General features: G+C 37.9%; 1 protein-coding gene and 1 pseudogene across 5 annotated transcripts in view; one reads left to right on the top strand and one right to left on the bottom strand.

Moving 5' to 3' along the window:
- NF1 (neurofibromin 1) overlaps positions 1–22,637 on the bottom strand; it is a 238,987-nt gene that overhangs the window by 24,596 nt on the left and 191,754 nt on the right. For all 5 annotated transcript variants that reach the window (XM_066363768.1, XM_066363764.1, XM_066363767.1 and 2 more), the window contains 13 exons: positions 20,354–20,786; positions 19,434–19,774; positions 16,831–17,033; positions 13,303–13,496; positions 11,855–11,995; positions 11,024–11,303; positions 10,370–10,584; positions 10,076–10,137; positions 9,823–9,937; positions 9,184–9,285; positions 6,476–6,616; positions 3,326–3,452; positions 727–858 (listed from right to left, as the gene is read on the bottom strand). In XM_066363768.1, coding sequence (XP_066219865.1) covers positions 727–858; positions 3,326–3,452; positions 6,476–6,616; positions 9,184–9,285; positions 9,823–9,937; positions 10,076–10,137; positions 10,370–10,584; positions 11,024–11,303; positions 11,855–11,995; positions 13,303–13,496; positions 16,831–17,033; positions 19,434–19,774; positions 20,354–20,786 — 2,486 coding nt within the window. The remainder of the gene's footprint in view (positions 1–726; positions 859–3,325; positions 3,453–6,475; positions 6,617–9,183; positions 9,286–9,822; positions 9,938–10,075; positions 10,138–10,369; positions 10,585–11,023; positions 11,304–11,854; positions 11,996–13,302; positions 13,497–16,830; positions 17,034–19,433; positions 19,775–20,353; positions 20,787–22,637) is intronic.
- On the top strand, positions 14,696–14,751 carry LOC136395980 (U6 spliceosomal RNA; annotated as a pseudogene).

Genomic DNA, 22,637 nt, shown 5'->3' with positions numbered 1-22,637 from the left:
CATAAAATGTAGGCAGAGCAGGTACTATGAGGTTCATTTCTTAGATAAGGAAAAATACTGAGATGTTACATGATTTTCCTAAGGTCAAATGATTCAAACAAAAAAGGTGCCACAAACTGAAGTCTGCTAAACTGGGAACCATTACTTCCCATCAAATGACTGTTCAAGAACTGTATTATACATGAATACTAAGTATTGCTGAGTAGAGAAATCGGGTAAGAGCAAATAAGGTTTAATGGAAAGGTGGGGATGAGCAGACATTCTAGGTAAAACAAATGGCATCAAGAATGAATATTAAAGAGGCAGAAAGGCACTTCTAGGAGATGGCAAATATGTTACCTTAAAATAGCCTATCCAAAAAAAAAAGTCCATCCATCTGGAGACGCAATGAAAAATGAGGCTTCTGACATTTAGAGAAAGAGGACAGAATCAGGAAGGCTGCTTAAGCGCCCAGGAGGATAGGCTGAAGAGTTCAGATTTTATGACAGACAACAGGGAGCCACATAATGTCTGGAATCAATAATGACAAAGGGAATACAGTTTGTATTCAATGCAAATTATTTTATAAGGATAAATGTTTTGGCAAAACTTTTCAAAATTTTAACGATCACCACAGGACTAGACTGTGAACTCTTCACCCTGTTGAGCAACCAGCTATAGGACCCATAGGTGTCTATATCTCTTTGGAGGTGTGGTAAGATTAATTTTGTCTCTTTGTGTTTTTACCTGCTAAGTAAGCCACGCTCTGTGTATTCACCTCAAATTTGTCACAATTTCTATGCTTGTTAACCAGAGTTAGTAGCGTATGCAAAATTCTGACTGTTCTTGCAACAATAGCAGGTGAAGGATGTCGGTACCCTACAAAAAATAAAAACAAGAAATTATTTTATTTATTTATTTTTTTTAAGCAAGAGAGAGACAGAGACAGATACACAAGAAGGGAGAGAGAGGAGAAGCATCAATTCATAGTTGCAACACCTTAGTTGTTCATTGATTGCTTTCTCATATGTGCCTTGACCAGGGGGCTCTAGCTGAGCTAGTGACTCCTTGCTCAAGCCAGTGACTTTGAGGTCATGCCTATTGTCTATGATCCTACACTCAAGCCAGCAAACCTGTGTTCAAGCCGGATGAGCCCGGGCTCAAGCCAGTGACCTCAGAATTTCAAACCTGTATCTTCAGCACCCCAGGCTGACGCTCTATCCACTGCAGCACCACCTGGTCAGGCAATTCATTAAAAAAAAATTTTTTTTAATTCATTTTGAAAGAGAAAGAAAAATACAGGAAAATTAATCTGTTCCTGTATGTGTCCTGACTGGGGATTGAACTGGCAACCTCTGCGCTTTGGAATGATGCTCTAACCAACAGAGCTATCTGGCCAGGGCTAATTTGTTTTTTCAACAAGTATTTGTTGCGTTCTTATTCTGGGACTAGCAACTCTTCAAAGAAAGGAAGCATAATTAATTACACATAGGATTCAATACCAAGTTGCGTAGAATAATGCTTCTTGGAACTCTACAGTACCTCAGAGGCAGAAAAATTAGGAAAGATGATGGTGTTTTAGATCTTCCACTCCCTAAGCAGCATAGATTTTTAACAAACCTATGAAGCTAAATTAAAATTTTTTTTAAATGGCTCTATTGCTTAAAAAAAAAATTTTTTTCCCCTGAAGTTGGAAACGAGGAGGCAGTCAGACAGACTCCCACATACGCCTGACTGGGATCCACCCGGCACGCCCACCAGGGGGCAATGCTCTGCCCATCTGGGGTGTCGCTCTGTTGCAACCAGAGACATTCTAGTGCCTGAGGCAGAGGCCATAGAGCCATCCTCAGCACCCAGGCCAATTTTGCTCCAATGGAGCCTTGGCTGCGGGAGGGGAAGAGAGAGACAGAGAGGAAGGAGAGGGGGAGGGGTGGAGAAGCAGATGGGCGCTTCTCCTGTGAGCCCTGGCTGGGAATTGAACTGGGACTCCTGCACACCAGGCTGACGATCTACCACTGAGCCAACCGGCCAGGGCCTTAAAAATTTTTTTAACTTAAATAAAAACCCCAATGACATACAAGTATATGCTTTCAGAGCTCAAAGAACAGGGTTGATTAGAGGATATGCTTGATTTTCAGACAGCATTTAATCACTAATGCTCCTCGACTTCAAAACATGGGTTTGTACACTGAAAATATCTGATATTCTTTTAGAATGCAGAATAAGCAAGCACTGTATCCTATTGTAATCCCTCTTCCTGGTGTCCTGTAGAAAATGTAGTATCTTTTGAGTAATCCCTACTCACCTTAGAGATGCAAACTGTCAATATTTTTACAGTGATGAAATAAAAGAGGGTGGAGCAAATGTAGGTTTACAGTTATAAATACATGGAAGTCTATTCTTGTATTGTTATTTATAACAATAACATGACAAAAAACAGTTGTCTATATAAACAACTGCAAACCTACGTTTACCCTACCTTGTATATACATTCACAGTTGTGGGTGTATGCATTATATTAGATAAAAATTGAGGGAACCTCCAGGATCCCTCCCCTCAAGCCTAAAATTACTTAAATTGATATAAAACTAAAGACTCAAGCTCTACCTTGAGTCTCTATTGTGGCCAAATCCAATGCTGCTTAAGAGCACTGGTCCATACCAGCTCCTTCCTCCAGGCGTTTTCACTACTTTTGCCTGACTCACCACTACATGCTGCTCCTGTTAACTGCCATCTCTGGCCATGACTGTACCATGCTAATAAACCAAAGCTAACATGCAGTGAAGTTAGCAATGGGGAGTAAAGCCAGAGTAGGGAGTGAATGAGCTGGATCTGAGGCATAGCTGGAGATCACTGTTATCAGTGATACAGAAATCTGAAGGGGTGCAGGTGGAGTACCAGAAAGATGATGTAATAATGGGACTGATCAACAATAAATATAAAACAAGTGGAAGAAAATTTGTGACCAGATCACGAAGATTACATTTTCTAACATAAGTTACTCAAAATAATATTTAATTATTTGCAGTCTGTCTTATTTTGATAATCAAAAAGATATGTAAGTACTGTTAACTAATAATATAACTATTAGAAGGTTTAGTGCTTAGGAATTTTATAAAAATCAACTCTTGCTGTTTAAAGGAAATCTGTTATTTGGTGTGGAAATTAGGCTCTATTGAAAATATATATAAAACAAAATATAATTCAATAAAGCAGATAAAACTTGCATTTATAATAAGATACATGAGCCAAATGATTTCAATTTATTTCACATAATCAATTATTTTAAGTACTTCTGGAGTCTTGAAACCATTTCATAAAAAATATTCTGACAAATGTCTTCTACCTTTTAGGAGGTGTCCAACCAGTGCAAAGTTAAAGTTAGAGTTGAAATTGAGTCCAACAAAATGATCCATTTGCTTGCAGTGCCATTCCAAAGGATTCCGGATTGCCATAAATACTTCCTCCGGACTCTTAAAGATAATCATGAGGTGGTTACATAGGAACTTTCCTTAAAGGACCACTGACTGGTTCAACAGTAATAACAAGATAGTAATCTTTCAAGTTGAAAGAAATCATTTTCAGATGACTACTGAAAACCACAGAACATTTAAGGTACTATAAATTAATTAGTCCAAGACAGGCAATCATATAACTGATACGATGATGAAAGATGAAATGCAAAATACTGTCCATTTACATCCTGGTGACTTTCTAAAAATTGTAATTATTATTGCTTTAAGTTAAAACCACCATTGTGTCGTTTTTTTTGTGCACGACAGAGACAGAAAATTCACGAGCTTGAAGTCAGTTCATGTTTACTAAGTGCCTACAGTATACAATGAACTCAGATGCATTATGACATTGAAACCTTAAAGCAATTTTATGCAGTAAGGTTATTAGCCCCCTTTTACATATTTATACAGTTATTCATTCTTTTACTTATCAAAGACTTACTGTGTGGTTTTGATGTGTCAGGCACAGTTCTAGGTTCTGCAGATAACTAACAGACAAAAACTACTCACCGAGGTGGACTTTACATTCTTGAATGGGAAAAGGAAGACACTAAAACTCTAGGATGCTATGCAACTTACCCAGGATAATTAAGATTTTAATAGTGTTTTCGAAAGTGTGGTTCTAGGTATATCTGCTTTCAAGTCACTGAGAATGCTTGTTTAAAGGTGAAAAGTATTGGCTCCCATCTCTGAATCATGGGAAGTGGTTAAGCCCCAGGAATTTGCCTTTTCTTAAAAAAAACCAAAAAACAACCCAGTGATTCCCTCATGTATAAAAATTTTTGAAAGCAAACAACTGAAGGTGTTTAGGGTCATGCTCAGGTCTGTCTAGATTTCTATCTCCGAGAAATAAAGGCATGGGTATATATGTAATGAGATGTTAGAGCATCACTGAACATTGCATCATCTCACATACTCACCACCACCCCCGCTTTTCATGAGAACATTTAAGTTCAACTCTCTTAGCAAATTTCAATTATATAACACAGTGTTATCAACTACAGTCACCATGTTATACCTTAGATTTTCAGACCTATGCATCTTACAGCCTGGTGACCCTTAACAAGCTTTATTAACTCTGGTTTCTAGTATCCTAGGGCACTGGGGCAAGATTAGCTCCTGCTACTGGGCTGTTCTGGTCTTGTAAATGCCAAGGCAGATAATCTCAAGACACAAACACTTCATTTGTAAATATTCTTAACATACCAATAACCAATAGCTAGCTATCACTCTGACCGCCTTTGTCCTAAGACACTGCAGAAAAGAGCAATGGGAATTAGGAAACAGGCTATAGTCCCAAATCAGATGGATTAACATGGACAAGTTACTTCTTTGTTTTTTTCTGTTTTGTGAAAGGGAGGTCTGACTGATAGACTTCAAGGCACCTTTACCTCTAAAATTTTGTTTCCACACTTCCTAGAGCTTCAGCTATTCTGGGTCTACACTACATCTGGTAGGCTGAACAAAGAGTGTTTAAGACTTGGTATCTTCACACTTAAAACCATGTTCCTAGAGAAACCTATGTTAGTTAGAGAAGATGCAGTTGCAGACCACTGAGTGGTGAGAAAAGTTTGCCTGAACCAGCAAATGATTCTAAAATCTGGAGATTTTGTAAAGTTTCTCCTAAAACTTCCATGCCAACATTAAAGCTTAATGAAAAACTACAGGAACCAGAAGAAGCAAGATGATTGAGGACTCGGACCAAGAAGAAAGGTTTGGATCACTCCACCAGATTCCTAAGAGCACTCCCTCAATAAGTAAGCCACTTGCCCAAGAATCCCCGTCTCAGGCATTGTTATGAAGGAACTGATCCAAGATACCATTTTACAGTGAGCGGAGGAGAGAGACTCCCGCAAGCGCCTCGACCGGTATCTACCCAGCAACCCCATCTGGGGCCATATTCCCAACCGAGCTATTTTCAGCGCCTGAGATGGAGCTTCCACAGAGCAATCCTCAGCGCCCTGGATCCATGTGCTTGAACGAATCAAACTATGGCTGTGGGAGGGGTGGAGAAGCAGATGGTTGCTTCTCCTGTGTGTCCTGACCAGGACATCCACATGCTAGGCTGATACTGTACCAGAGCCAACTGGCCTGGGACCAGAATTACATTTTAAATTATAGTAGAACCTCTGGAAATAAAATCAGTGATGGAATGACAACAAACGGCAGATATTTCTCAAATAAAGAAATACATAACTTCTCAGAAAAAAAAAAAAAAACACACCAAACCCCCCCCCCCATGTTCCTGTCCTTGCTCTTGTTTCTTTGTATCCACAGCTCTGTTTACTTCAAGCAACTCTCTCATTAGACACACATACCATCTTTTAAAAAATTCTTCATATCTCCTAGACTCTCCCCATTTTTCCTCCAAAGACAAAAGGAACATAATTTCTTACTGTTATACTCCCTCTTCTATAAAGACTAAGCTCAATCAAGGCTGATAAATGTTAAGAGGGTATGTTATGGTCCCTTTTAAAGTGGGTCAGGCAAAACAAAAACCTAGTACACTTAAATACCCAAAAGTTTCCTTTCGACTCTCCAACCTCCTTATCCTTATCTTCTAATTATACACAGTATTTCATTAAGTTCCATTTTTCAATAAAAATAAGTTTATTTTTTAGATTACTTCTTTATATGTGAAATGAGGGGTGGAGAATGCTAACCTTTACCTTAGGGTTATAAAAATTAAAAATAATGAATGTACAGTGCTTGGCACAGGGTCTGGCATGATAGCTGTTATTACTACTCAGTATTATCTCTATTCTGTGTACTAGTACTGGGCGAGAACTAATTTCTGCTATTTTTATTCAGAAAGTATGCAGTAAAGTTTAAATAGTTTTAAAGAGCTGGTAAGAAACTATACACACAATTAGTTGCATTATAGAAATTCATGTTTAAGTTAGGGACTTCTTCTGATTTTAAAAGTACAATATAGTTCTAAATATGCATGATCTAGGAATCCCACTAGAAAGCTTGCTTACCTTGTCATTGAATATCCGGAGACTGTCCAAGGTGTGCAGGTTTTGCTCAAGAAGCGCGGTGCCTGCTGAATACAAGTTGACCTCATCGAGCTGCAGCACAGCCACAGCCACCCAAAAGAGGGCTTTGTGCAAAGGGGAGTCCTGGCCAAGGAAACACGTTCAGGTTAGGAACATGACCCACAAAACAGTCCCGTTCAAAACACATTACTGCATGAAACGAAGCATGCTATCCTCAAATTACGTGTGGTTTTTATTTTGAGGAAGGTAAATATATGGGTAAACTCTTCATCTATTCTCTGTGTGAAACTAGACACTGTTAGCTGGGCTGAGAACCTTAGCATCTCCTTTGATTTCTTCTCATACTTTGGTTCCAAATTCAGTCACCAAGTTTTGTTGATTCTTCCAAACTAGTCTCTTTTCTATCTGCTTATGGCTAATGACACTATTCCATGCCCAACTTCTTTATTCTAAATGGGGATTCTTTTTTATTTATTTAATTTTTTTTCTTTTTTTTGCATTTTTCTGAAGCTGGAAACGGGGAGAGACAGTCAGACAGACTCCTGCATGCGCCTGACCGGGATCCACCCGGCACGCCCACCAGGGGCGACGCTCTGCCCACCAGGGGGCGACACTCTGCCCCTCCGGGGCGTCACTCCGCCGCAACCAGAGCCACTCTAGCGTCTGGGGCAGAGGCCAAGGAGCCATCCCCAGCGCCCGGGCCATCCCTGCTCCAATGGAGCCTCGGCTGCGGGAGGGGAAGAGAGAGAAAGAGAGGAGGGGGGGGGTGGAGAAGCAAATGGGCGCTTCTCCTATGTGCCCTGGCTGGGAATTGAACCCGGGTCCCACACACGCCAGGCTGACGCTCCACTGCTGAGCCAACCGGCCAGGGCCAAAAAAAAAAAGGGGATTCTTTTTGCCCCCAGTTTCTTCCTACTCCAACCCACTCTGCACACTACTACCAAAACGACCCTTTTAGGTCCTGCCTTTGTCACATTAGCTATCTGCTTGAAAATGTATGAGTATATTTCCAAACTCCTTCCTGAAGAAGGTGAATGTTAGATTAGTTCTATCCAATCTTTACAACCTTCCCTGTCACTCTTCTTCTGAACAGTTTCTCCATAACCACTAGAAGGGTCTACCCATCATCCCCCCAATGACCTAGCGTTCTTGTACAATCCTACTACATACTATACTCCCCTTTTCCACACGAAATCCTACCTATCTCTCCTTTTTATTTTATTTATTCATTTTAGAGAGGGGGGAGAGAGAGGGAGGAGAGAGAGAGAGGAAGGGGGAGGAGCAGGAAGCATCAACTCCCATATGTGCCTTCACCAGGCAAGGCTGGGGTTTCGAACCTGTGACCTCAGCGCTCCAGATCAACAATTTATCCACTGCGCCCCCAAAGGCTGGGCACTAAATCCTACCTGTCTCTTCAACGTTCACTCAGACTCTGCCCTTTCAACTTCCTTGTCCCTCTTACCAGTACAAGAGTCTCCTCCTGCTCTGGATTAAAAGTATTTATTTGGGGAACCCTCGTTTAGCAGTACTGTACATGGGAAAGTACAAGCACAGTCTTGAATTAGGCTCATGGCTCTTTCTTTTATTAGACATATAACTTTGAGCAAGTTACTTAGTCAGTCCTGAGCTTCATTTTCACTTGTAAGATGAAGATAAGCGAACCATTTTATACAATTCAGGACCAGAATGTTTACATAACTCAATACCAGGAACACATAAGTATTTATTTCTCTGTCATCTCTTTCAAGTCTAGTATATCTTGGTACTTAAGTCACAGAATTCTCTGTTAGAGCTGAAAGATAATGCCATGCCATTATTTAGTTTATTGTTCAGTTCACTCATTGTATCTATGTGGAAACATGAAGGGCCGATATGTTAAATGACCTGCTTGAGGTCACAAAGCTGAGATGTGCTCAGACCATCCTAAAACAGTGGCTGCATCATTTTAAATACTCTTTTTAAACATCATCTTCACCTAGGACCCAAACTCTTTTGGTGATCAGGTATACTTCACTAGGCTTTATATTTCTCCACAATAATAATCACAAACTACCATACTGCATATCTTACTTGCTTTGTTTATTCCCTACCTACTGTGCACCCCCACACATACCCTAGAATGTAAGATCCACGAGGGCAGGGAACTTTATTGGCTTGTTTAGTACTATATCTCTAGCACTTAAACAGTACTTAGAACATAGCAGATGCTCTATTAATATTTACTGGATAAAAGAATTAAAAATATAATCCTATTTTTCCTTTAGCACTGATGAGACAAAAAAAAACCCCCAAAAAAACAAAAAAACCAAGCACTTGAAAACATCTTCCTCATACTTATTCTCTTTCTAATGTCAATATTTCTTTTTTTTAAAATTTTTTATTTTTATTGATCGGTTGATTTGAGAACGAGAAACATTGATTTGTTGTTCCACTTATTTATGCATTCACTGGTTGATTCTTGTATGTGCCCTGGCCAAGTATCGAACCCACAACCTTGGTATAGCAAGACAATGTTCTAACCAACTGAGCTACTTGGCCAGAGCTTAATGTCAATATTTCAAATAACTACTCGAACTATAGCTTTTCTTATAACTTCTTCCCAATCTTTCCCAATCAAAACTGTTTGAAAGAAAATAAGATTTAACATCAGTGCCTGAAATGAATACACTCATTTTCTGTACAGTAATTACCTTATTAAGAAGTGGCTGTAACTTGGTTAGTGCTATCACTGTAGCTTCTATGAGAACTTGACTGTTGTAAGTATCAGGTCCTTTTAAGCAACTCTCAAGAGCCTTTGAGGGAAACAGAATTCTTTATTTACTTTTATTGAAATAAAACATTAACTCCTAAACCAAATCTTGGAATCAATTCAGGAACAATTTCTTATTTAATAAGTGATAGAATTATTTCCAATCCTATGGTGATCTTGGTAGCTAGCTCAATGCACATTTGGTTTTTATTTTTTAATATTTCTATATTATATTATATTATATTATAATATATTAAACCAGGTATTATTATAGTTATTACAAATTAGATAATTTCATATAAGACTAATTTTACCATATAGTCTTTGAAAACTGATAAAGTATTAAGAGTACGTTCTTAGCAAAAGAGACAATACTTATTTTCTTTTTAAGACATCTTTTTTGGAGAAAATTTCTTCACTTAAAAGAATTACAATGAAGAAAATAATCAAAATCCATTGTTTAAAGGTTCAAAAAGTAACATACAACACATATTAAATTCAAACTTGTCCTTTAAAAAAATGCAAGATTTGCTTTATACTCAGGAACCACAAATACTGGGGAAGAGGGAGGGAGAGGTACCTTGCTAAGAATACGGATAATCTGCTTTATCTGCCCATGAGACACTCGCTTGCTAATGCAGCCAAAGACAACAAGAGCTCTTGGTTGAAGGGACGGATTATATTGAAATGCAAATCTGCAATTAGAAGATCCAAAGAGCTTATGAAAAGTTATATGTTTATCTACAATAAATAATTAAAATATTGATTATGCAGTATTATCTACCTTTTTAATAATACATCTTTTTACAACTTATATTTAATTTGGTACACACCTTTGAGCTAGTTCTGTCCACTGATCCAGCCACTTGCATGTCGGAATATCTCTCATACATGCCTAAAAGAAAGGTACTCTGAATATATTCCTGTACCTAAGTGTTTTCAGAAACATTTAAATAATGTTTATTGTAATGTCATTAAATAAACATATATGTTACCAATAAATATATTCCATGGAAGTGTTTTTATTTAAACATTAAGTGCAAAACAGAATAAACCAATATTTCTTCGATACAGTATTAGTGATTTCAAAAAATGACCTTAGTTCCTTATCATTTTGGCTTATATACCTCCATGATCTCCAACAAAGCCTCTGTGACCGTTTCCAGGGATGTCAACGCGAAAGTCTCCCTCTCATAGGAGCCAGGAGAGAAGGATCTGTCCCGGTAACTGGAGCGGAAGGCAATGACGGCAGCTGACTTGACTTTGCTGATGCCAAACAGCAAGTAAAATTTGGGTAACGAGAACTCCGTCAAACTGAGTCTCAAAACTTGCTTGGTCTCTTCTGTAAAATGAAAAAGGAACAAGAAACGACTTGAAAGATATTATTTTTTAATTCTTAAGTGCCACACTTCAATTTGAATTTAGAAAATCCGAATATCACGTCATAATTATATAACCATGCTCCCTCAACCCACCCTCTGATACATTATCTTAATGCTCATGGTTTCAGCACCATTTAAACTACAAATTCACACCGGCAATACAACCCTTTTAAGTGGTGCAGTCTTTAGCTTGCGTGGCAACTACAACAGTCTACATAGCAAATAGGCACAGAAAATCTTTGCTATTGCCTGATATGGTATGGAAATCATTTATTCTTTTTTGAATTAGCAGCTTGGTGTTAAGGTACTATAATAAACAATAAGATAATCTATGTCAATCAGGTGATGAAAAATGGAGACAGGAACTGGTGAAACACAAATTACTGTCCCAGAACTCACCACTGAAATGAAGCTGTGAACAGGTACACAGAGAGTGAATGATATTAATGACCAATCCATGTGTGGAAGCTCTTAGGGATAGTGGCCCTGTGGCCACTAGGAAAGTAACCACATGGAAGAGGTAGGGGAGATGAGCTGCTACATCCAGGGAATTGTTGAAGGACAGCATTAGCATGTAGCGTGCTAGAATAGCAATATCGTCCCACATAAGATGTTGTTCTAAAGTAGGAGTTGGAGATAAGCATGTCTTGTCAATTATTTTGCACATCCTTCCAATAACCTGTAAGGAAGCAGAATTTTATTTTTTATTTTATTTTATTTTTTTTCTGTATTTTTCTGAAGCCAGAAACGGGAGAGACAGTCAGACAGATTCCCGCATGCGCCCGACCGGGATCCACCTGGCACGCCCACCAGGGGGCGACGTTCTGCCCACCAGGGGGCGATGCTCTGCCCCTCCAGGGCGTCGCTCTGTCGCGACCAGAGCCATTCTAGCGCCTGGGGCAGAGGCCAAGGAGCCATCCCCAGCGCCTGGGCCATCTTTGCTCCAGTGGAGCCTCGGCTGCGGGAGGGGAAGAGAAAGACAGAGAGGAGAGGGGGAGGGGTGGAGAAGCAGATGGGCGCTTCTCCTGTGTGCCCTGGCCGGGAATTGAACCCGGGACTTCTGCATGCCAGGCGGACGCTCTACCACTGAGCCAATTGGCCAGGGCAGGAAGCAGAATTTTAAAAACATGGGCGTTAAGAAAAGTTTTATCACTAAAAATAAAAAAAAAAGTCTGGATGATAAAGAGATACATTATACCAAAGTCCAGAAGGCAAAGGAAAAGTGAGTACCTTGCTTGAAACCAACTTCACGTTTCCAGAGGCCAGAGCCACAGCAGTGTCTGCCATCACCTCAGCTTTTATTGACCCCAAGCCACCTGTTGCACTGGTTTTGATGAAACTGTCTAGTACTACATCAAGGAGATCTGTAATCTAGTGGAAGAGGGAAAAATAATTTTTAGCCATTCTATAACTTAATTTTTCAATTAAAAATACTTCAAGGAGCAGTCCTAACATAAAAATTCTCTTACCAAAGGCCTCCAAAATATTAGGTTTTATTTAGAGACCTGTCAGTAAATATAATTTATCATAAAATATCCAGAAAAGGATAAAGATATTCACTCAATTTCTTCAGAGATTATAAAACTGGAATTTAAAAAATTTAAATTTATTTTATTTTTATTCACTTATAAAGCATCTCTTCCCTTCTAAGACAATATATTATCAATATAAAATACAATTATTTAAAAATATAGGAAATCACATGGAGTACCGAGATGTTTTGTAGGACTATAAAACTGACTCCAAGATCATTTAAAATTCTTCGGAGGATTCACAGCATTGTTTGAGTAAGGGTATTGCTTCCTTTTCTTTTTAAGTGAGAATGAGACACAGAGAGAGAGAGAGAGAGAGAGAGAGAGAGAAAAGGAGGAACAGACAGGAAGGGAGAGAGAGGAGAGGCATCAACTCATATGTGTAGCACTTTAGTTGCTCATTGATTGCTTTCCCAGATGTGCCTTGCCTGGAGGGCTCTAGCTGGGCCAGTGACCCTTTGCTCAAGCCAGCTACCTTGGGCTTCAAGCCAGTGACCCTTGGACTCAAGCCAGTGACCACAGGGTCATGTCTATGATTCCACGCTCAAGCCTGTGACCCCATGCTCAAGCAAGGGAGCCTGTGCTCAAGCTGGTGACCTCAGGGTTTCAAACCTGGGTGCTCAGCGTCCCAGGCTGACACACTCACTGTACCACCGCCTGATCAGGCGGGTATTGCTTCTTCAAGAGATTATTTTGAAGAAATGATAAAAAATAAAATGTTACATTATATTCTATATTTTGATATGAGTGTTCTTATGCTAGAACTATAAATGAAAGCTGGTATCCCAAATAACATCATCAAGAAACATTTACTGACATTCATGGTATGTAAGCTACTAGAATATATTATACGGCATTATTTACTAGAAGTGACATCAGAGTTTTATAGTTAAATTCTATACAATAATGCCATGGAGAAGAGTGCTAAAATAACCAGTTTTGTTTTGGCTCCGAGATATGCACTAGACATTTATCATTTTTAACCAGATCAGGAATTAGGTGGGTGTTCATATGCTTTTGACAGAGGGGACTGTCTTTTCTACAGTTTTATCCCTAGTGCCTAGTATAGGGCTTTGCATAAAGTGGGTACCAAACAAATATCTGCACAAAGGAGGTACGAGATACATATTTAAGCAAATTCACTACCTGCCCAAGGCTCCCCCATATTTTTGCTTGAATAGATGGGTACATCTGTTTCTCATTGATGGTCATTGTTATCAACTTATCCAGAATAGCAGTAACTCTTTGCCGTTTGGCATCATCGTTGTGCTTACAAAAACGAACTAGATTTGACAGCCATGGAGTCATGTATTCCAAACAAAGGTGTTTCAATTCAATACCTGGGGGAAAAGATGCCATTAGCATAAACAATCAATGAAAAGTACATAAAAAGTATTTTAAATAATATTAAATATTTAAAATTATTTTAAAAATAAAGGATTGGGACAGGGAGGTAAAAGGTAAAGACCATTACCTAGAATCAGACCTGAAGTAGAGAGACTTGGCAAATACATTTTTGTAGATAGAAGGGAAGAAAAAAAAGGAGCCTTGAATAATTTTAAAAGCCAGTAAATCAATTTTGAAAAGTTTTGTCTCACTTTTTCCCTTTTAATCATTCTTATTCTAGTTTTAAAAACCTGAAGTTTTATTCTAATTGTAAAAGGAACAGGTAGTAATCACAGCAAGTTCAGCAAGCAGGAAGTATCACCGCGAAAATGAAATCAGTATTAACACACCTGGAGTATCCCTTCCACTTTCCTCAGGCTTTCAAACCTATGTAGAGACAATGTACATTTCCATGTGTGTATGAACACATATAACCCACCTCAACTCTTCCACAAAAATTAGGAGTATGCTATATATGCAGTATGTTCTGCATATTTTTTATTTATTTATTTATTTATTTTTTTGAGAAAGAGGAAGGGGGAGAGAGAGAGAGAGAGAGAGACAGGAACATCGATCTGTCCCTGTGTGTGTCCTGATTAGGGATGGAACTGGCAACCTCTGCGCTTTGAGATGAGGCTCTAACCCTCTGAGCAACCTAGCCTGGGCTGGAATAATGATTATTGGAAAATAGTGTTATTTTTTCACTAAACATTATACTGAGATAAAAAATTCTCTAAAAACATTTTCAACGTTTTATTTTAAAATAACTTTGGGCTTATGAAAAGATATAAAAATAGTACAAACATTCCTTTATATATTTCACCTAAGAACCCCCCCAAACATTTTTTATTGTGGTAAATATATACAACATAAAGTTTACCATTTTTAACTGCACACAGTTCAATTGCATTAAGTACATTCACATTGTTGTACAACTGTCACACCATCCATCTCCAGAACTTTTCACCCTCCTAAACTGAAATTCTGTACTAAAAACATTTTTTATGGCTTCATATTATTCCATGACATGGAGATCTAACAATTTAATAAGTTCTTTATTGTTTGACTTTAGAGTGTTCTAATTTTTTGATATTATAAATAATGTTATGTGAATTTCAAAATAGGAAAATAAACCTATAACAATAGAGGTCATGTGCTCGCTTTGGCAGCACATATACTAAAATTGGAACAATACAGAGAAGATTAGCAAAAGAGGTCATACTACTGGTTACTCTCGGTGAGGGGATGGTAGGCACTGAGAAGAGCCCTCTGGATGCTGGAAATGTTCGGTAGCTTGATCTGGGAGATGGTTTTGTGATGTATTCACAAGTAAAAATTCATCAAGCTGTTCACTTAAAATCTGGACACTTTTTTGATAAGATATACCTCATTTAAAAAATATATAAATAAAAATGTTATGATAAACATCTGAACATTGATATTTTAAGAAAAATTCTAAAAAGTAGAATTATGAAGCTAAAAAGATCTTAAGGATCTTGATACACATGTCCAAATGCTTTCTAGAAAAATTGCTCCTGTTCACAACTCCACAGACCATTTGCCAATTTGATAGCTGAAAGAAATCTTACTATTTTTTTGTTTACATTTCTTTGATTTTGCTATTGAACTTCTTAATACATAGTTTTTAGCATGACCTGCATGTTACTACTGATCAATTTTTATTAATCTATAAGAACTCTTCATGATTAAAGATATTAATCTTTTCTCATATTTGCTGCAAGTGTATTTCCTAGTTTTTAAATTTATCTTCTACTTTTTATTTTTAAGATTTCATTTATTGATGTTAGAGAGAGGACAGAAAGAGGAAAAGTGGGGGAGGAGCAGGAAGCATCAACTCGTAGGAGTTGCTTCTCGTACGTGCCGTGACCAGGCAAGCCCACGGTTTCGAACCGGCAACCTCAGCATTCCAGGTCAACTCTTTATCCACTGCACTACCCCAGATCAGGTACTTTCGTTTATTTTTTGAAGTAGAGATGCTTTGAAGTTTTATGTAGTCAAATCTGTCACTTTTTTGCTTCATAAATCTTTACCCAGAAAGCAATTAAATATTAATCATCCTCCTCTTCTTTTAATGGTTCCAGATTTTGTATTCAATTCTTATATCTAGTTAGAACAAATTTTGTTATCTTTGGTTTGTGATGAATAATTTCCTAAAGTTCATCTTTCTTTCCCCATTACACTGTGATGCTTCTTTTATCAATCCGTTTCTCTTAAACTGTGATTCTTGAACACCCATTTTAATTATTGTACCCTTAGAATGTGTTCAGATATCTGTAATAACAAATCTCTGTTTTCTTTCCTTTCAATACTTCCTTAACTATTCGTACGTACTTTCAAGTGAAACTTATAATCATTTAAAATTCTACCAAATTCTCAATTCTCAGGCCTCATAGAATTTTGACTGGATTGCATTGAATTTGTAATAATCTGGAAAGAATTATTCATTTAGGAACACAATATTCCTGTTCACGCAAATCTCTTTTATACATTAATATTTCTCAATAAAGCTTTATACTTTACTTGTTTTGTCAATCTTACACATTTTCTTTTTAGGGTTATATTCCTATACTCATTAGATAAAAAATATATAGTGACCTGATCTTGATGAATAGTCAAAGCTTTCAATTATCTAATATAGAAAAATAAGAAATGTGTTTGAATGCAGAAAGACAGGCTGTATGTATTATGGAGAGAAAAAGGGAAGAAAATGTCAGGAAATAAACTGAGAGAAGAGCAACATTTATACTACTATCGGGTATGAAGGAGACAGATGTGAAGAGTAGATGTTAAATTAATGAGACTTCCAAGTCCGGAGTTGACTCGGCCCTATGCTATGTGCCCCTGTGTTCTTCAGGAACTGCACATGAACAATCAAATCACAGTTCAAAGCCAATCTGAAGAAAAGAGAAAATATTTTCCTAAAGTCAAGGAGAAAATGTGGATACTTTACTCATTTGACTAATCTAAGAATAGAAATGCTGAAGCTAATTAAACTGACACATGGTGAGAAATATACTTTGTGAGTGGTCCAAAGACATGTGAGATATCAAAACCTTGCCATCTTGCTTTTATTGGGCAGAATTTTAGTGGATTTCTCAATGTGGTATGCCAGAAAGCTCCTTCAGTTACAGAGTACCACAGATGAAAAATTAAAAGAGGAAAAGAAGTAAAAATAGAATCAATTAAAGATTTCATTGGTAAATTCTGAAACGAAAGGGTTTTCTTTGAATCATTGTTAATATATTTAAGAAAATTATCATTACTTACTAGATTTGCTAAATCCAGAAATACACTCTTCCAAAAATTCTAAGGTGAGGTGAGGCTCATTGGCTGCCAGTGTCTTACTAATAGAGACAATAAAGAGGGTGTTGTTGGCAGGGATACATAAACCTGACGTCTCTAGTAACTGCCCCTCAATTTTTAAATTAAAGGTACAAGTTAAGGCACACAGAAGGTTATAAGCAGCTGACCTAGGAGAAAACACAAATAAAGTTATTTTAAAACTTATTTTTTTTTTATAATTTCAAACTTTTTTCATAACATACAACTTATGACTCTATTACAAAGCATAATCAACTATTTTTAAAATTTATGATCAATTAGAGTTGTTGTGATTCCATGGTAAAACCAAAATACCCCTTGATCACTTAGCAATTTTAAAAGGGAGAGTCTAGACCAGGGGTTCCCAAACTTTTTACACAGGGGGCCAGTTTACTGTCCCTCAGACCGTTGGAGGGCCGGAGTATAAAAAAAACTATGAACAAATCCCTATGCACACTGCACATACCTTATTTTAAAGTAAAAAAAACAAAACGGGAACAAATACAATATTTAAAATAAAGAACAAGTAAATTTAAATCAACAAACTGACCAGTATTTCAATGGGGACTATGCTCCTCTCACTGACCACCAATGAAAGAGGTGCCCCTTCCGGAAGTGCAGCGGAGGCCGGATAAATGGCCTCAGGGGGCCGCATGGGGCCCGCGGGCCGTAGTTTGGGGACCCCTGGTCTAGACATAACCAGAAGAGCACTTTGAGACTCCTAAAACTGGCGAGTATAAGGCCTTCACTGGTGGTCAAAAAAAATTTAAACATAATTAATTCTCCCTTTAGTCTTCCTTCCATATAACCACAAAACACAAAAACCCCAATATACATATATCCATATTCCATTAGAACTAAAAATTCCTTTGTCAATATTTGAAAATATTTTTAAACAATTTAGAAGACAGCTTTAAAAACTTAGATTCCATTTAAAAATTTTAACTTCTCCCCTCATAAGCAAAAGAAATGGTTTGACTGCTCAGTAAATTTCAAGTTTTCCTGAAATGAAACTTTTATCATGCTATTATATTTATGCAAGAGACACATAGGGAAGAAAAAGCCACTAATATCTAAGTCTGCCAAAAGGCTTTTTCTTGGCATGACATGCTTCAGCAAAAGTAGAAGCTGTAAGCTTCCTTTTTTTTCACAAGGGAAGAATACAGGTTTATTAAGCTAAAATTTTTAAGATTGTTAACATTGTTGATAAGGAACTTTGAATTAGAAATGAAAGGCATACATATAGCTCCACTGTCCTAAAATGAGAATATTGTTTCTAAGTTCATGTATCTCTTACAAATGCCTAGGAATTCTGAGTTATACTATTTTGACATTAACTTTTACTCTGAGTATTTCAATAGCTATAAAAAACTGGGGTCCCTCAACTTGATGATAGGTGTCAGACTCCTCTGAGGTAACAAAAGCTAAGAATATACAAAATTTTGTGTGTAATTTCTAAGAGTTCATAGATAACATGAGACCCATCCAGGTAATAAAATCTTGATTATTTTTTCCCCTTTAAATAAGGGAGATCTGAAATCCTAAAAGGCCCACTTATAAAACCTGGGCTATATTATATCCTAGGGAAGAATTTTTTGAAGCTAAGAATTTATATCTGTAAAACTCTTGACAGTCTCAAGGTACCTGAGAGAAAAAATTATCCTAACATGAAATGGAGAGGTTGAAAAGAGGGAAGGAGCACAAAGAGATACCAGGGGTGGGGGTGGGGGGGAGAGTGGGGAAGTTGGGAGGAAATAATATTTACTAAGAATAAACGATTTCTAGGTGCTATACTATACTAAAACACATACTATTTATTACGCATTTATACATATATAAAAATGGCATTGTTACTTTTCTTTTAAAAATAAGGAAACTTGAGCTCAGAGAACTTCAGTACTTTGCCTAAAGTCATACATAAAAGATCTAGCTTTAAACCAAATCTACTAACTCCACAGACCACACCCTTTCCTGCTTTGTGTTCAGATTATTAAGCCCAAACAGAGCCAACTGTCTCTGCTCAGATGACAGCTATATTTATGTTAAGATTTCTTTCAAGAATTTTGTTAAAGTCACATAGCTGGAAAGTATGCAATAGTGATATTGTCTGAGTTATTGAACATTAAGCCTTCATTTGTAAAACAATGATAATCTACTTTAACTGTGAGGAAGCTTAAAAGCAATGTAGTTTTGAACAGAGGAAAACTTAATGAGAAGATGCAGAGGAGGAGAAATTTAATTTAGGAGTAGACTTAAAAAACACACAACATGTTTCAGAAGAAAACCCTCAAATCTGCAATGTTGTTTGTTTCAGATGAAAGTTTCCTGGACAAAGAACATAGATTGGTTTAGTGTGAATCACCCCATTCTGAATTCCAGTGTTCATGTGAATACCCCAGCACTCAATGAGGTCATGCTGGTTAACCAATATAGCATACCTTCCAATTTACAGTATTAGGGTAGAGGCTGCTTTAAAAGCTTATTAAATGGTCTCATTTTAAAAGCAACAAACCCTGAATAAAGTTGAAGTGAATTTTTAACAAACTTACCGTAAACTAGGGTCTGAACTGCCTAAATTAAGTAGTGCAATATTGAGCAGTGTCCCAGGGACATCTTTTGGCCGGATCTTCGTGTGCTGGGGGATGGAGTCGGGCTGTGACAGCTCCCAGCGCGTCCGGATGTGAATGATAGACTGGACAATGGCATCACACTCCTGGTGCATGAAGGTCAGTGGTGTGCCCTGGTTTGCAATGGTTAAGGTGAACTGGTTCTCATCCACTAGGCAGATTTCTTCAATTTCCGAAGCATAATAGATATCATTTAGAAAGACTGACTGTCCCAGGACTTTTGTCCGCTCTGCTGAGGTTACTTGAACAGCAGTAGAACCAACCTGGAAAATGGTGGTAAGAGGGTCAAGTGAAGAAAAATTAAGTTTCATTATGCTGAGTTGTAAGAAACCCCTAAAACCAACCAACCAAAATACTATGTTTGCCATTTAAGGAAGAATTACTACTATTATATATTCAAATGGGTTCAATAATTATTGTGATAAATGCTCTCAAAAGAGCTGCAAATATCAGAAAAAAGTACTTTGTTTTTAAAAAAGGTCCACAAGCCTATAGACAATTATCGATTCTATTCTGAAGGTTCATGTTCCTTACTCTGCAAAAAGCATGTGATAATCAGAATTCTCACTAGATAATTTCCACTTTCCACACATTCTGCCATTTGACTGATATATAGCAAACTGCCCTCTTGACAATGCTCTCCTGCCTCCAATCCAACCCAGAACATAATTAATTTTAACAACTCATATCATCCACGGGACCTCCACGAAGACAGAAGGCTTAATTTTTCTCCCTAAGTACTCACTTTACATTTGATCCACTACCACCGGGGCACTCAGGAAGGCCAGCATACAATCTGGTTAGTCAAGAAAGGCAATGACCTACCACTGAGTGAAACGTACTTTAATGGAAACCTTGGTGTCTTTGTGAGCTAGCTTGAGAGCGTTGTGGAACACCTTCAGGTCCTCTTCCAAAGCCAAGGTGGCCGCGGGCAGTTTCTGCTGCTCGTGCTCTATGTGCTCAGCCAGCTTCCCAGGACAGTCTATGAAAACGAGCCTTTTGCTGCCTTTGAGGCCAGTCAGCAGCCGCTCGTGGTACTTGGTGTACTCCCTGACCCAGGAGTTACAGTTGTAGATATAAACTGCAGAGACGTTGTCATAAGCAAAGCCAGGAAAAACAACAAACCACTTAGAGAGAAAGTCTGTTTTAAAGCGATTGCTAGGGCCCGTGTGGGTAAGGTCCACTACAATTTCATATGGCTTTGCATAATATGGCTTTAAAGTCAGCAAGACGTGGTATATTAGCAAATCGCCGTTGATTTGACCAGTTTTGAACCTAAGGAAGATGACAAAAATATGGAGACAGATTGTAAACAGAGTTCTGAACAGATATATAGATGTTACTAATATATTTTATTAATTTCCTGATTAGCTTTCTAAAGAAAACTAACAATAATACAAAACAATTATACAAAGTCTGGATCCTTTTTTAAAATCAGTAGTTCTTTAGACATTGAGAAGTAAGGCTGAAGTAAAAGAAACAAATCTCCAATTCAGAAACTTTGAGGCCCTCGCCAGGTGGCTCCATGGATAGAACACCACCCCGATGCACCCAGGTCATAGGTTTGATTCCTGGTCAGGTCACATGAGAGGCAATCAATGAGTGCACAACTAAAATGAAACAACTAAGTGGAAAAATTAAACAAAAAACAAAAAACTTGGAGCAACAAACTTGTCTGGCACAGTCAACTGAGGAAGAAGGCAGTGGACATTGGTCAGCTGCCTCCAGGCCCATCAAACTTCCCAGGTGAACTTATGGGTGGGAATGGCCCACTTGGAGCCCTGGAAAGAACTAAATGGCTTTAGTTAATTCGTTTATTCTACCTTGACCAGAAAGAATGGTCCGGTACTGATCATATGACACAAATTTGGACAACCAGAGGCAAAGAGGCCCAGTTCAAAAACTGTAGTTTAAACTGTTAGGAATTGAGATACTTTCTTTCCTAATGTTTCTAAACAAGGGAACACAGAGCCCTGGGAGTTGAGATATCTTGAGATATCAAGGAAAATGTGTCTAAAAACTGAAGACATGAACACAGAGAAATAAAGAAACTGGGGCCCTGGCCATTTTGTTTGAGTCATAGATAACACCTCTCTTGGGATCAAATTTATCCCTAAACTATTCAGCTGTATGAGCCAATAAGTTCCATTTTTTGATTTAGCTAGCCCTATTAGGTCATATGTTGCTTATACTAAAAATAATGCTGAACAATGTGAGTAGCCAAGATAAGGACCATCAGAAAGCCCTGAAGAACACAATCCTAGAACTGCAATCAAAACAACCTGTATAAACTGTGGCCTAAGGTCCCACACTTGATGACTCTCGTAGTACTAATCCAACCTAGGCTAAGATAATATCGTCCCCTCAGAGTTTTCATCTTGTTGGTAGGAAGTAAGATAAAATATGACAAGTTAAATGATTTTTAAATAAAAATATTTCAAGATAGGAGGTAGAATATAATCAACTTATCAAAGGAAGCGCAGAGAAAAGTACCGCTATTACGCTCAGAAGGAGGGATTAACACAGACTGGGCCGGCAGTGAGAGCGGAGAGGACACTGGCTGAAGTGGGGAGGAGGAATTCAACAAACAGATGGGGTTGGCAGGCCTCACGGAGAGAGGTAAACAGGAAAAGGAATAGGTAACTAGGTGTGCTGGGGCAACAGTCAGCTACTTCAGCTAGAATGGAGGATTCACATAAAGTTTTAAGAGATAAAGCTAGAAAAATACATAACAACTGTTCAACTTAAGGGGCTCAGGTTTTCTCCTAGGAGCTACTAGTCCTCAGAGTATGTTCTGTATAGCACCCGAATGAGAATCAGCCGTGGTGCTTGATAAAATGCAGTTTCCTGGCCCCGGCCCAGATCATCAGGACATATAAATCCATGCAGTGGGGCCTGGCACATTTCACTGTTGTTAAACAACCTCTCATCTGATATTTATGTTCATGAACATTTCTGAATGATTGCTGTAGGTGTTAAGGAGCTATTTTTTTTTTTCTTGAAAGAAAGGGATAATATAACCAAAGGAAGTAACATATACAAGATATATAAAAAGTCAGGGCTAATAAAAAAGAGTATTATAGTAGTCTAGGTATGTTCTAATAAGGATCTAAAATATAGTCATGC

Source organism: Saccopteryx leptura, chromosome 2, assembly GCF_036850995.1.
Source record: "Saccopteryx leptura isolate mSacLep1 chromosome 2, mSacLep1_pri_phased_curated, whole genome shotgun sequence".
Lineage (NCBI taxonomy): Eukaryota > Metazoa > Chordata > Mammalia > Chiroptera > Emballonuridae > Saccopteryx > Saccopteryx leptura.
This window is presented reverse-complemented; position numbering and strand designations above follow the sequence as displayed.